The sequence below is a fragment of the Hipposideros armiger genome, unplaced genomic scaffold (assembly GCF_001890085.2).
Source record: "Hipposideros armiger isolate ML-2016 unplaced genomic scaffold, ASM189008v1 scaffold_546, whole genome shotgun sequence".
NCBI lineage: Eukaryota > Metazoa > Chordata > Mammalia > Chiroptera > Hipposideridae > Hipposideros > Hipposideros armiger.
Genome location: NW_017731896.1, coordinates 1,104,887 through 1,120,497, shown reverse-complemented (window position 1 = coordinate 1,120,497; position 15,611 = coordinate 1,104,887). Strand labels below are relative to the sequence as shown.

The 15,611-nt window shown below is 34.1% G+C and overlaps 1 protein-coding gene and 1 long non-coding RNA gene across 3 annotated transcripts in view; one reads left to right on the top strand and one right to left on the bottom strand.

The window, feature by feature from the left end:
- Nucleotides 1–15,611, top strand: part of LOC109396811 (coiled-coil domain-containing protein 91) — a gene marked incomplete at its 5' end in the record, with an annotated part of 121,010 nt that overhangs the window by 35,937 nt on the left and 69,462 nt on the right. The window contains 3 exons of the mRNA XM_019668967.1: nucleotides 3,579–3,671; nucleotides 3,757–3,825; nucleotides 7,000–7,176. Coding sequence (XP_019524512.1) covers nucleotides 3,579–3,671; nucleotides 3,757–3,825; nucleotides 7,000–7,176 — 339 coding nt within the window. The remainder of the gene's footprint in view (nucleotides 1–3,578; nucleotides 3,672–3,756; nucleotides 3,826–6,999; nucleotides 7,177–15,611) is intronic.
- LOC109396812 (uncharacterized) lies at nucleotides 11,552–14,167 on the bottom strand. Of its 2 annotated transcripts, XR_002126923.1 has the most exons (4): nucleotides 13,901–14,167; nucleotides 13,367–13,648; nucleotides 12,985–13,114; nucleotides 11,552–11,590 (listed from the first exon to the last, which is right to left on the bottom strand). It is a non-coding gene; the product is annotated as an uncharacterized LOC109396812 (long non-coding RNA). The 2 variants fall into 2 exon arrangements; XR_002126922.1 differs by lacking the exon at nucleotides 13,901–14,167 and having other exon boundaries at nucleotides 13,367–13,890.

Below are 15,611 nucleotides of genomic sequence, written 5' to 3'. Positions count from 1 at the left end.
TTACTAGGTAATAACTTGGTAATACTGGGACTGCTTTTAACTATTAGGTAATTACTACTGCTGATAATGTGTACAGATGTGATTATTGCTGAAATGATCTATTAGAGACCTGGCAAGATACTTAGGCTCTCTAAGTCTCCAATCACTCATCTATTAATAAAAATGAGGAAGAATATTGCTTGACTTAGCAGTTTGTTGTGAGGGTTTAATGTGGTACAAGTATGTGTGTAGCACTTTTTTTTTAATTAAAATATATTGAGGTGACAGTGGTTAGTAAAATTATGTAGGTTTTAAGTGTACAATTCTGTAATACATCACCTATGTATCATATTGTGTGTTCACCACCCAGAGTCAGTTCTTCCATCACCATATATTTGACTCCATTTACCCTCTTCTACTACCTTCCTCCCTTAACCCTCTGGTAACCACTAAAATATTGTCTGTGTCTATGAGTTTTTGTTTTTTTATTTGTTTATCTTGTTCCTTGCTTTCAGTTTTATATCCCACATATCAGTGAAATCATATAGTTCTTGACTTTTTCTGTCTGACTTATTTCACTTAGCATAATAATCTCAAGGTCCGTCCATGTTGTCTCAAATGGCACTATTTCATCTTTTCTGATGGCAGAATAGTATTCCATTGTGTATATGTACCACATCTTTTTTATCCAGTCATCTGTCAAGGGACACTTTGGGTGTTTCCATGTCTTGGCCACCGTAAATAAAGCTGCAGTGAACATTTGAGCACATATATCTTTACAGATAAATGTTTTCAGATTTTTTGGATATACTCAGGAGAGGGATTACTGGGTCATATGGTAATTCTGTTCTTAATTTTTTGAGGAACCTTCACACTGCCATCCATAGCGTCTGCACCAATCTGCATTCCCACCAACAACAGTGTATGAGGGTTCTTTTTTTCTGCACAGTGTCTTCAACACTTGCTATTATTTGCCTTGTTGATGACAGCCATTCTAACCGGTGTGAGGTGATATCTCATTGTGGTTTTTATTTGCATTTCTCTGATGATTAGTGATCTTTCATATGTCTATTGGCCATCTGTATGTCCTCTTTGGAGAAATGTCTATTCAGGTCCTCTGCCCATTTTTTAATTGGATTATTAGTTTTTCTGTTGTTGAGTTGTACGAGTTCCTTATATATTTTGGGTATTATCCCCTTATCCAAGGCGTTTACAAATATCTTCTCCCATTCGGTTGGTTGCCTCTTTATTTTGTCGATGGTTTCTTTTGCTGGGCAGAAGCTTTTTAGTTTGATATAGTCCCATTCATTTATTTTAGCACGTGTAGCACTTTTAACGGTGCTTGAAACCTTAAAAGTACTAAAAAAATGTTAGTTTTTGTTATCTATGAAAAGTCAGTAGCCTAATTATGTTTTCTCAAGTAAATCAATGGTTTTTTATATAGGGTATATTTTATGTAGGATGTGTCTTTCAAATGGTAATTCTGGGTTTATTCCTATACAAGAAAGCTCAAAAATATTCTTCTATTATAGTATACTATAAGAATTAAGAAATGACATTCAGGAATGAATTTACTAAACATTGTGTTAATCATTTTAGCTTACGTATCCTCTTTGACTAGTTCTCCTGTTAGACCACTGGAGAAACTTGGCCTACTAGTAATTACTTAATGAGTCTCATTAGTATGACATAAACATAACATTCTTTTTAAGCAGAAATCATTTTCAAAATTATTAATGACTCTGAAAGTTTATTCTATAGTTTAATTCCAGTAAATTTTATTCTGTTTTTGTTGTTTACCTCCAATTCCTAAATTGGATGTTTTTGGTCTCCTAGGAGAATTGTATTTATCATTTTTAAGTCTGATTATTTGCCTGATATAACATCTTTACATATTTTTTCACGTTTTTAAAATAAGATTAGGTATTGTTTCTGATTCTATGAAATTTTTTATAATGCTTACATAGAATACAAAATTTAAGTCTAAGTTTTTATTATATATCATATGCTAAATCTACTGATTTGTTAAACTGCCTTTCACAAATTCATATGGCACTAATAGTTTCTCACAATCATGTCTTGATTTGTATCACAGTTTGAATTTGTTTTTAAAGAAAAACCACATCTTTCTTGTGATTTCTTTTCTTTCTTTTTTTTTATTGGGGAATTGGGGAAGAGAAACAGTGTTGGGGAATTGGGGCAAGTTGTTGTCTTTCAACCTTAGTTGTGGAGAGCGCCAATCACCATCTGGCTGCCTTTTGGCAGCTTGTGGCCTCTAAGCTCAAGGTGCTGTGTTCAATCTTAGTTGTGGAGGGCACAGCTAGCTCAGCTCAAGGTGCCATGTTCAATCTTAGTTGCGGATGGGCATAGCCCACCATCCCATGCGGGAGTTAAACCGGCAATCTTGTTGTTAGGAGCACGTGCTCTCACCAGCTGAGCCATCCTGCCACCTGTTGGCAGCTCAGTGGCAGCTCAGCTCGGGTACAGCTCACTGGCCCATGTGGAAATCGAATTGGCAACCCTGTTGCTCAGAGCTTGCGCTCTTAACCAACTGAGCCACTCGGCCAGCCTTCCCTTATTTTCTTGAAAAATAAACAAAAAAGTAACAATTAAAACCAGGAGTAATGGATTATCTTCATGACACATGACTATTTGGTCACTTACTCTAGATGTAGACTGCCTCCCTAAAAAATGTTTTAAATCAGAACTTTCAAAGACATAGATCTGTTTTAAAATAATGGTATCAGAGTAAGTTTATACTTAAAGGAAGTTTATATATAAATAGCACTATAAATCTGAGAAAAATATCTTATTTGCATGTAGTAACTGAATGCAAGATCTATGTGAGTAGGAATATATATTGCCTTTTAGTTTTGTTTCCCTATAAAAATGCTGTTCCAGGACAAGTATCTGGCTCATGTATATTGAAGATATTGAAGCTATGAAAGTCAAGTTTACTTAGAAAACTCTATTCAAAATCCAGTGCCTAGTTCATAATAACTGGCTGATGGTTTTGTGTGTTCTTCACTAACACATTGGAATAAAAGTAAATAACATGAACTATGTATGCTTTAACATTAGCTATCACATAATATCCCTTTGACTGTTTTCATAGATTCATTTTTTGAATCTGTAGTAAAATCTTGGTCTGAGAACAGTAATAAATCTTTAAATTTCTATAACAAGGTTTTATTAGAAACAAATAATCTGTTAAGAAAGCACATAAACAGTTATCTAATTGCTCTCTTGCTATAAGCTAAAAATTATTTTAGTGAGTAATTTTTTAAAACTTAATTTTAGGAAATTTTTTTATCAATTTCTGATTCATTTTCCAATTTGGAAAAGTTGTCCTTAAGTTAGGTCTTATGTCACGTACTCTATTGAGTTTAGGGCTTAAAATCTGTCTATTGGCCAATTGGAAAAAGGTAAATTCAGTGTTTTTTTGGCTCCGAAGCCTTCACTTGAGCGAACTTCCCATCATTTCCTCTTGTAATTAACTACTTCAGTATTTTGGGCAAATGAATCCCACCAGCTGTTCTCCTTGTTGATAGATTGTAGGTCTCAGAATATAATCATAAGGTATTTTTCTTTCCTTTTAGCATCAGAGACTCCTTGAAATGCTAGATACAGAGAAGGACCTGTTAAAAGAAAAAATAAAGGAAGCTTTGATTCAGCAATCTCAAGAACAGAAGGTAATACTTCAAGTTTGCTCAGAGTATGAAAAGAATATGTTCTGTTACCTCAGGTAATACGTTGTGTCTGTCTTATCATTTACAGGAAATATTGGAAAAATGTTTGGAGGAAGAAAGGCAAAGAAATAAAGAGGCATTAGTATCTGCTGCTAAGGTATTTCCATCTGAAAAGTTTATGCTGTAGTTTAATTCCAATAATTTTTATTATGTTATATTTATTATGTTTACCCCCACCTCAAAGCCTAAATTGAATATTTTTGGTCTCGTATGAGAATTGTATTTATCACTTTATAGTTTTAATTATTTTCCAGGTATAAACTCATCTGTACTAATGAGTTTCTTTATAAGTAAGTAAAATTAAAAAATTGATTTCATTCATGGTACAACCAATCTACTTTTATAAAATACTTCATTCCAGAAAAATAAAAAAGAAATGTTTTTCTTTCTTATTTTTCCTCTTAAACTTAGGATACTACTGTTCATATTCTTGTTAAATTCACATTACACAAGATTATGGCGATGTTGAAATGCTTTATGTTTAAATTAGTAGTTACTAGTTTAAAAGAATTTTAAAAAGAATACATTATATATATATATATGTTGGGACACTGATATTCACTTGGTATTTGATTGGTATATAAGTAATACATGTGTGTATTTGTGCACATATGCGTAATATATACACACACATATAATATATAGACACATAGTATGCATATATATATATTTAATTATTAAGATATGTGCTTTTTGAAGCAAACTTTGAAATAGCTCATCTGAGTAGTGATTCATAGATTTTAAATTTATGTACCAACAAATATGTACATATATAGTACTAACTTTTGAGGTACAGATTTCAATTTAAATTTAGTAAACAAATATTGAAAGTCTCATGTGAGCAAATAACTATGCCGGTGTGGAAGTTCAAAGATGACTATGATTTTTGCCTTTTTCTTAAAGAACTTACAGCCAGGTAAGAAAAATACTATAAACCAATAGTGCAAGGAGGAATGCATTAAAATATTATGAGTGTATAGACAGTATTTGCATGTCCTACGAGTTTTTAACAATAAATTACTTTTGAAGTGAGTCTTGAAGGATGGCTTGCTTTCTGAATTACGAGTTTGAATTTTATTCCATAGTTAAGGTAGACACATTGAAATTTTTGAGTATAGGTGTGACATAATGGTAATTGACATTATCTTTTGGAAATTGGAGGCAACAAAGGCTAGAGGCAGAGAAAGAATTAATAGATTGCATCAGAAGCCTGGGTAAGAGATGGGAGTGGCAGAAATAGAGTAGTAGTAGTAGCTTGGAAAGGAAATAAATAGGCAAATACTAGAAATAGTTAGGAGATGGAATCAACATATATGTTTGGTCTGGATGATATAGGAGGTGGCCAGGTGGTGAACTCTCAGAGTATTGATTCAACAAGGACATGGAAAGTAATACTATTTCTTTGGTATAGAGTTTGAGGTGCAAGTGATATGTGCAAATGATAAAGTCAAGTAGACAACTAAATCTACCTGACATTTACAGCTCAGGAGAAAGGAATGACCTGAAGATACTAATGTGGGTGGTGGTTGTTGTTTTTCCCCAGCAGATAAATGGTAGTGGTAGCCATGGAAATACGGTCATGTATAATCACCTCACAAGACTGTAGAGTAACAGGTGGTCCAAGGTCTGAGCCCTGAAAGAACTCCAAAATTTAAAATCCAGAGAAAGGAAGTTATAAAGAACTGAAATGACTCAGCCATATTAGTAAGAGAAATAAAAGCTACATGCTGTCATGCAAACTAAGAAAAGAGACAGCTTCAAGAAAACAGAAATAGCTATGTAGAATGTTCCTCTGAGGTCAACAAAAATGAGGATTATAAAACTACAAAAAATAGCATTTGGATTAAAGAACATGGAAGGCGTTGGTGAGCACAGTAAGAGTAGTTTCAGAGCAGATTGGTAGAGTAAAATAAGAGTTCAGAAAATGGTAACTGTCAGCTTCAATAACTTTTGTCAAATTGGTCGTGAACTAGAAGCCATAGAAAATGTGGTAGCTCTCTGGGGATGAAGGGTGGGAGGTCTGTGGACTTTACTGCATACCGAAGTACAGTGGTTTTCTTGAGGAAAATTCTTGTGCAGTTGTTTGAGTTTGCAACTGAAGTGTAGTCACTTTTTTCACGGAATTCCATTTTACTGAATAATGAGGGCTATACAGACTTTAATATTTGGCAGACGTTTTCTACAAAATAAGTGGTGTTAGCCCAGCACTTTAAGGAAAAAACTGACAGTTTTTGTTGCTAATGATAAAATTTGTGCATTAAAGCAAAAATTAGAGTTTTGGAAAATTGGTATCTGCTTTCTGATACTTGAAACTTTATTGATGGGATTGATGATGTATTAGCAAATGTGGCTTTTTGTTATGCTATAGTGAAATGTATCCACATCTAGAAAAGAAGCATAATTCTTTGAATCAATGTTTTCCAAATGTTTTAAAAAATCATTCATAGATGAAGAATTCATTCAAAGTGCAAAAATTTGCTTTGATTTTCCTTATTGCAACTAACTTTCAATAGCTACCTCTTGTTAAGTTTTGGTGTAGAATCATCAAGAATATCTGCAATGGTCATAACTGGCTACTAAATACTCCTTCCTTCTTCTCTACTACATAGTTGTGTGAGACTGGGCATATATATATATCGTGTGTGTGTGTGTGTGTGTGTGTGTGTGTGTGTGTATTTTTTTTCAACCAAATAATATCATTACACAGTTAATACAGAACGCAAATATAGGAAACTAACTGTCTTCTATTAAGTCAGATATTAAGAAGGTTTACATTCTTCTCACTGTTTAATTTTGAAAAAAATGTTAATTTTCATAAACTCTAGTGTTTGTTAATATACAATGTGTTTAATGTTATTAGTTTTAAATGAATTAATCAATAAGTGTTTTAATTTTGTCTTGGTTTGAATTTCTAATATGGTAAATGTTGATATATAACCACCATAAACAAAAGCTCTTTGAAATACTCAATAATTTTTAAAAGAGTAAAGAGATCCTAAAACCAATTAGTTTAACAACTTCTAGTTTAAGCTAAGGCTTGGTTTCTTTGAAGTTTAGAAATGCCATGGAAATAAGTAGATTATTTGTACAAAAAGAAATAATTGATTTTATTTTACAGTGATTATTAAATATGCATAAAAACAACAATGTCAGAACTAAACCCTGTAGAATCAAAGTTTTGTATTTTTTAGGTTAACCCAAGTCTGTCTTATTCAAAGAATTATTGTGCAGTCATCCTTTCAAATATTTTTTGGTCATATTTGTTTTGAAGCTTGAGAAAGAAGCAATGAAGGATGCAGTTTTAAAAGCCATAGAAGAAGAAAGAAAAAATTTGGAAAAAGCCCATGCTGAAGAAAGGGAATTATGGAAGACTGAGCATGCAAAAGATCAAGAAAAAGTATCTCAGGAAATTCAAAAAGCTATACAAGAACAAAGAAAAATTAGTCAGGTTAGTAAAGTTAACTCTTTGTAAATGTTTTTTCCTTGTTTTTCTCAAAATGAAGTTTCTTTACTATTTTTACCTTATTAAAAATCACCTTAGAAGACATACCAGTGTTTATTTTGCCTTTGGTATTAATATTTTAAACAAATAATTTTTAACATACCTGTATTTTTACTTTCTGATACTTACAATTTTACCTTTTTACTCTATTTTTTAATAAGTCAGAATCCAAATTTATGTTTAGTCATTGCAACTACATTAAGCCTCCTAATTAATATATATGATTTTTCTTTTTTCATAAATATACACATATACACACAATGAATGCAAAATAATATACTTGTGTAGAAAACAATTTGATTCAATTAATTTATGTCTAATTTGTGTGTGTGTGTATATATACAATTCCCATGGTCTCATAGAAGATATATATATATATATATATATATATATATATNTATATATATATATATATATATATATATATCAACAAATATGGCCTACACAATATAACTTTTGGTTAGTTATATGAAGAATTAAGTAATTCAACTTTATTACTTGTAGTTTTTTATAATTGAATTAGCATGGATTTGTTTTACTTATGTTTAGTCTTTTCCTTATATAGGAAATAAGATACCCAAATAAATCTTTCGTTAAACAAGTACAAAAAGCAAAAAATAACATTTGTAGAAGTCTTTTCTTTTACATGATCAAAATGTTATATTATCATCATTGTTCATTTATCCATTATAAGTGTAGCTAAAATGACTATCTTTTGAGAATAAACAATCTTGACTGTTTTCTTATGACATTAATTAATCTTAAAGAAGCCCTAAAAAACTCAGTGCTTCCAATATCGATGATACATATTATGAGTTTTTAAAAAATATGACGTTTATTCTTAAGAATGCATAGTTACCCATTTATTATAAAAATTAAACAGTTCGGTAGGTAGCATTTATGGTATGATAACAGTAATGTAGTAACAGATCTTACCCTTTTCTTTCTTGCTTTTTTCCATTAGAGTAGTGATTACTTTCTAATTCTTTCTGTAACCTATTGTAACCTATCAACAAATATATACTGAGCACCTATTGTATATAATATGCTTAATTTTCTGTCAGTTCAGTTGATTAGTATTCCATGCCAGTAAGGTCAAGATCATTAATAAGTCCTGATTTGGGAGAGTTTGCTTAAAACGATTTTGTGATCACAGACCACTCCTTTAACCTCAAATAGATGTGGGCTATTCATCACCGTTAAATTGGGCAAGATGACATGCGTAAATCAGCACATATTCACCATCCAAACAGAAAAATATGTATCTTAAAGAACACCCTTCCCTGGCAATCTGTCAGAAACATTCTTACCTGTATCAAACACTACAGTATATGATATACTTTAAAATTTGTTTTTTATAGTTTCAGAGTACTGTGAAGATAATCCAATCATGTCATGAATAAATAAATACATTTTGTTTTTTTCCCTTACAAATGGTTGCATATTTGGGGGGAAGGAGGAAGAAGGTAGAGAATGGGAATGAGCAAGAGATAGAGATAGAGATAGACGCAGAGAGAGAGAGAGAGAAAGAAAGAGAGAGACAGAGAATGAATTTCAAATAGATTAACTATTTAAATCTGTAAATGTAATGTACTGAAAAGAAACTGGGAAAATATTGATACTCTTGGAGAGGCAGACACCGGTGGGACGTCGAATGGCAGACTGAGCAGCTCTGCCTGTTAGCTTCTCCATAACAGCAACGCGAACACTAGCAAAGATCGTCAAACCAGCTTTTTCAGAGCTCTGGATATTAGCCAAGGGCTTCAACAGCGCACAGAGAATTTATTCAAGAAAAATAGTTAAATTTCAGTAAGAACAACAAGCTTTGTAGAGTTTTAACTTGCCTCATTTCCAATCCCTTCTCCTCAGCTCTGTGGTTGCTCTAAAAACTGGTTGCCTCACAACCAAGGTAGCTGTGAAAACCAGCAATGTACTGGTGGGGGCAGCCCAGGTTTGGTGCACCACAAAAACCCTACAGAGAATTGTTACTATTTGGCACTTCCTTGGGAAGCCCCCATTGAAAGGGCTTGTTGATATTTGACCTGACTCAGAGCTTGCTTAGTGGGAAAAGCCAGCATGTTTGTCAGAAAGAATAAGTGACAATTGTTTTAACTTTTCAGCTGCTTAGGGCAAACATACAAGTTGGTGCAAACAAGAGGCTGGCCAAAACATTTAAAAGAGAAATCTGGGACATGTGATTGCCATAGATGACTTTTGAAAGCTCTGATTTTTAAAAATATTCCTGGAGTTCTTGGAGGTCACACGGATGCACAAATTTGCACACACACCCAGGAAGGACCTGCGGAGGCCCCACTCTCTCACCTCTGGCTCACTTTGGTTCTGTGCAAGCACAAAGTGAAGGCTAAGGTAGAGCTGGAAGCTGTCAGTGTTGAAAGTGCGCCCCAATACATAAAGGCCTTTGGCAAATGATCACACTAACTGGCTCAGGGTTTTCAAGGAAATCTCTTTCTAATCTTTAGCTGATTCCTGGGCTAACCCAGCAGAGGCTTCAGTGGCCACGTCTTACAAGGAAAATAGACTTTGCAGAATCAATATAGAAAAATGACTAAATGAAATTTCCTAAACAAATAGCAACAAGAACAATTATTCTTAGGGGATGGAGGATATCTGATTTCTAGAGTTGCTTGATTACATTATTTCAAATGTCCAGTTTTTATCAACAACACAAAATTATGAGATATGCAAAGAAACAGCAAGGTTTGCTCATACACAAGAAAAATGATCAATAGAAACTACACTGCTGTAGGACTTAATAGACAAAGACTAAAGACTATAAACAGATTAAAGCCAAATAAGACCTTTGGTGCTTTTAAAACATTTTTGTTTATTTTCTTCTATTGGACTAGCTTCTTCGGTTTTCTAAAACAAGAGTGTTGGTGTTGATTACATAATACACCAGTATTAGAGGTCTCATCTTGAAGGCAGAATTTGGAATCCGGCATTTATTATAACACAAAGAAGAAGAAAATACAAATGAGATGGAAAATATAGTATTTTGAATTCTTTGTTAGTTTTAAATTTTAATGGTGATGTTTCTTGGTGAAAAGTGCACATGGTTTGGGACTTACTTGAGCATGTCTGAATGAAATTGCTACATGTGGCTGTGGTCTTTAAAACCCTCTCTAATACCTAGCTTGTTTTTAGGCGTTGTTCTCACCCTTGGATCTATGAAGGCTGGAACTTGGTATGCCTTTCACATACCAAGTTCTTTTAGGAAGAACATTGATGATAGAGCCTTCCCTTACTCAGATTTGTTATTGTAAGGTAGCCATAATTTCCTGCCCACTGGCCCTGGAATCTTTCACCAGTAGTAAAATTTGCTACCTGTGACTAGTCTGCCTAAAATAAGGTCAAAGCATGTGGGCATATCAGTATGTAAAGTTTAATCAACCTTGTCTTCATTCCTTGACTGAAGGCTTTTGCTAATAGTATTCAAAGAGAAACAAAAAACCAAAACAACGAAAACTGATCCTGAGCACAAAATTTTATGAAGCTGTCATCTTTAGGAAATTACTAATTTTGTTTTCCTCACACTTGGAGAAAATGATCCTCAATCTTAGTCTTGATAAGTTTCTACCTGATATAATCTCTATATGGATTATAAAAAAAATATATTATAATAGATAAATAGGTAGGTAGATGAGGAGTTAGGTAGATATGTTGATTATCTTAAAGAATATGCTTATTACAGACTAAATCACAATATGTATATTCTTAGATTTGGTCTATGTATGATTTTTTTCTAGAGGGATACCTTTGATAGGAAGAAAACTCACATCAACCCCCAAATTTGGGAAACACTGCATTAATATTTTAATACTGGCATTTTAGCGGATCATCAATTTATAGACATCACTTTTCATTGATTAATTACATTCTTTTTTTTTTTTTTAAGATTTTTTTTGGGGAATTGGGGGATGGGAACAGTGCTGGGGAATTGGGGAACGGGGAACAGACAAGTTGCTGTCGTTTTGTTCTTCAATCTAGTTGTGGAGGACGTTGCTTCACTGGCCCAAGTTGGCACCATCATTGCGCTCTTCTCTGGCGAGGCAGATCAGTCGCCGGCTTCTGGACGGCCGCTCACTGCGGCTGCTGGCCGCTCACGCTGGCTGCTGGCCACACACGGTAGCCCATGGCAACCCACTGCCACAGAGACTGCAGCCCACGCCATCGCCGGCGACTCATGGCAGCCCAGCTCCAGGTTGAGCTGTTGTTCAGCATCTTAGCTGTGGAGGGCAGTGTCACTGGCCCTCACATGTGGGATCCGAACCGGGGCCCTCTGGCATCCCAAGCAAGTTCTCAACCATCGCGCCACTTGGCCGGCCCGATTAATTACATTCTTTAGAAAAGCAAATTGGAAAAAGCAATGAAATATTACAGATTGCTTTATAAAAACTCTACGAAGTTAATTTACCTAAATTGCAGGACCAGAAATATAATTTGTAAATAGACTTTACCCCTGGGCTACTAGTGATGGCAATTTCAAATACTGCCTCTTGAACTTGTTCATAATAACCTTGAGGATTTTAACTGTGAGTTTCAGAATTATAACATCCTTGTATTCCTTTTAGGAAAATACCTGGAATATCAGACATTAAAAAAGTTGACAGAGTGTTGTCATCACTTATAACAATAAGGAAAATAAGAATAGTTCTCCATGTTCAAGTTTCATTTACTTGGCTTTATTCTAAGCAAATATTTTAGGCTATTAGCTAAAAAACTATTTTTATGGATTTTTTTTCTTCAACTTTGGCTATAGAAAATAGTAAGATAATAGTAGTGGTGATGGTGGTGGTGATGGTGATGGCAGGGATGGTAGGGATGGCAATAATTATAACAACATTGCCTATCATTAATTCATTTCTAAGTACCAGGCACTTTTCTAATTATTTTACATGTTTGATCTCATTTAATCTTCACAACCATCTTATGAGGCAGAAACTATTATTATCCTCACTTTTACAGTAGCGGAAATTAAAGCTTAGGAAGATTATGTAACTTGCCCAAGGCCATAATAACTCCTTGGAAGTGGTAACAAGTTCAGATTAAAAATCAGGCAGCTTTACTCCAGAGGCCTTGCAACTTGTCACTGCCCTATTCTCCCCACCAATGTGCTCATGTTAGAATATAGTACAGATGAATCTTATTGGTCTTTTAATGTAAGATAATTTCAATAGGAGAAACCTGAAGGGGTTATTTTAATTTATTTATCCATTAATATTTATTAAGTTTCTACCATATGATGGCACTGTTGGAAGATATGGGTATATATTAATAGCATCGAACAAGTTAGACAAGGTGCCTGGGCACTCATCAAGCTTATATTCAAGTTGAAAAATACCTTTAATAAGTAAGGTAATTCCATATAGTGGTATAACTAAGCTATGAAGATAAAAATCAGGGTTATGTGTTTAGCTGAGAATTGGGGGTAGGGGACTTGTTTTGATAAGGAAGTTGGGAAGGAAGTCAGACTCAAAAGATTCTCATGCTACATGATTCTAGTGATATGAAATTCTGGAGAATGAAAAACTAATTTGAAAGGAAAGAAATCAGTTGTTGGCTGGGAAGGGTTGGGGAGACTTTTTGAGGGTGATGGAAATATTTTAATTGTAATTATGGTGTCGATTACATTTGACGGAACTTAAATTATATATTCTATATTGATGAATTTTATTAATGCAAATAATATTTTAATAAAGCTGATTTAAAAACAAAACAAAAACAAATGCCTACCAGAATAAATTATTGGATAGGTGGTGATTTCAGATGGTGACTTCATTTACTATGGTGAGGAAGAGTTGAGTTCCATGGGGTTAAACAATCCAATTTGTATATATTAAAGTTGAGGAATCTATTCATAATCCTAGATAGAGGAAATGTTGAATAGGCTGTTAGAAATATGGGTCTGGAGTTCAGGTGAGTCGTCAGGGCTGGAGATCAAAATTTGGGATTGACAAGCAGATAGATAATCTTTAAAGGCAAATATATTAAAAAGAAAAATTTTCTCAACAGGATTCTACATAACATTGTTTTATGGAATGTAGCCATCTTCTACATAAAAAAAATATGGCATGAAAAATTAACTATGTAGTAGTGCAAACAGTTTCACACTTACAGTTGTATTTCAGATGAAACTGGGAAGGTGTTAAAGTTATTGGCGTTTTCTGTATCGCGCTCATACCCAGGATTGAGTGGCCAGGGTTTCATCTATATCTTCTGGAAAGCTCAGGGTCACTGGTATGAACAAACAGTAGCTTCTGCCACCTCCTGTTTAGTTTCAGAGGCCAACTTCTCATCGTGTCCTCTGGTTCTTTGGCAGCTAGTTGGGATCCGTGGAGCCTGAAGAGCTGCTGGCCAGGTAACTACACATTGATTGAGTACTGACTGAAGGGATTGACTGTATAAAAGCGGTATTTTTAATTCTAAGACTTAGGCCACTTCACAGCACTCAAATGTTTCTTTAATAAAAACAGTTCTGAAAATAAAACTTGTAATTAACAGCAGTTAGCATCTTTGGCCACTAAGTCACACTAGAAATTAGGAAAGGCTAGAGTGTGGCAAAGCAAAAACCAATCAGTGTAAACTTAAGCAACTAAAATGACTCCTGAGACATGTAAGGGGAAAAAACAGCTTCTGCTTTATCACTTACCTCTAGATTTTCTCTGTGATAACACCGTCATTAACTGAGGACATAAATGGTAAACTATGAAAGAAAACAAAATACCTCAGGATTGTAGCACACTTTTCTCCGAAAGATGATTATTTCAGAGATTTTCTCAACTTACAGTTGTATTTCACACTTACAGTTGTATTTCAGATTGTTTGGCCTTGGTCATAAATTAAGACAAAGTCATAATGCTGGTTGTAGATTGGTACCTTTTATTTTTTTTAAATAAATGGAAAGTTTAACTCTGGCTTGTTTGATTTTCATATTAGATTAATTCTGTATCCCTTGAAAATCTTTGTTAAAGAAAGTACATTTGTTATTGACACCAACGCGGGCAATAAAAAGCGAGTCATTAATTTTGCTGTTCTAGCAAAGTCCTGTAAAAGGACTCCAGTGCGTACAGACACTTAAACTCTGTCTGACGTTGGAAGCTCTGCATAATAGTTTATAACCACAGCCCCTGTAATTTGGGGTTATGTTTGCCCCAAAAGCCACAGACGTTACAATCAGTGGTTAAATTTTCTTTAAGAAATTTAACATTGCCACCTGACCCCTCTTTTAAAAAAAGGAAATAGCATTTCTGTTTTAGCTTAGCAGGTCAGATAGTTTTACAACATTGAAAATTTTTCTGAATTGACTTGTTTGGTTTTGATTCATTAATTTATTTTTAAATTTTTATTTACAAAATTTCGGGAGTAACCTACTTAACTATAGGTAGAATCTTAATTACATTTTCACTGTCAGAAGTATTGTATCTAGGGACAAGTGAACAAATAGTACATCGACTTACCTTCTCATTTCTTGAGACCTTTTCCTTCTGTTATATTTCCTGTTTTGTTCAATGAGATAACCATCTGTCAAGTTATCCAACCCAGAGAACGAGAATTTCTCTTAGACTCTCCCACCCTCATGCCCATTTTCATGCCTTTCAAATCATTAACACTTTCCCATTAAATAATCCCTAAACTTATACACACCCCCTTCCTACCCATTGATTGTCGTAATTACGGTTCTTATTGCTTACCGTGTCCTCCTACATCAACTGCTTTGCTTCCAGTTTTTTTCCCTTTCAATTTGGAATAAAAAATGAATGTCATTCTCCCGCTTAAATTCTTCAGTGCTGCCCTGTAACCTATAGGATAACGTTCAAGCCACTTAGCCTAAACTATAACTGTTTCAGAGGATGAAAAAAATCTCTCAGTGACCTGGTCACTACCTCTCCAGCTCATCTGCCACCCTGCTGCTTCACATTTCATGTTTTCAGTCCCAAACTGTTGGAACATGCGATTTTATGGTATTGGGTTTTTAGTCCTACTGTGCCTGTAGCCTAGGATGGCACTGGTTTCCTAATTTACAAAACCCACTCATTTAATAATTTAGCTTTTTGTTTTAATCCAAAAAACTTCTTTTCCGCTTCTCAGATTAAAGCAAGTGTTCTTTCTTCTTTGGCATTCAGTACATAACTGTACGACAGCCGAGCCATATTATAGAAAAGGGATCTGTGTGTGTCTTCTCCACTAGATTATATGCACCTTAAAGTAGGAGCTAGGTCTTGAACAAATCTCAATAGATTATAAAATGGTGCAGGATCAGCACTTTTTTAATGAGACATTAATATTTAAAAAATGGACTTGACAACACAATTTGGCTCTTTTGGTTGCTTTTTTTTTTTTTTTTTTTTTTTTCACAAAAC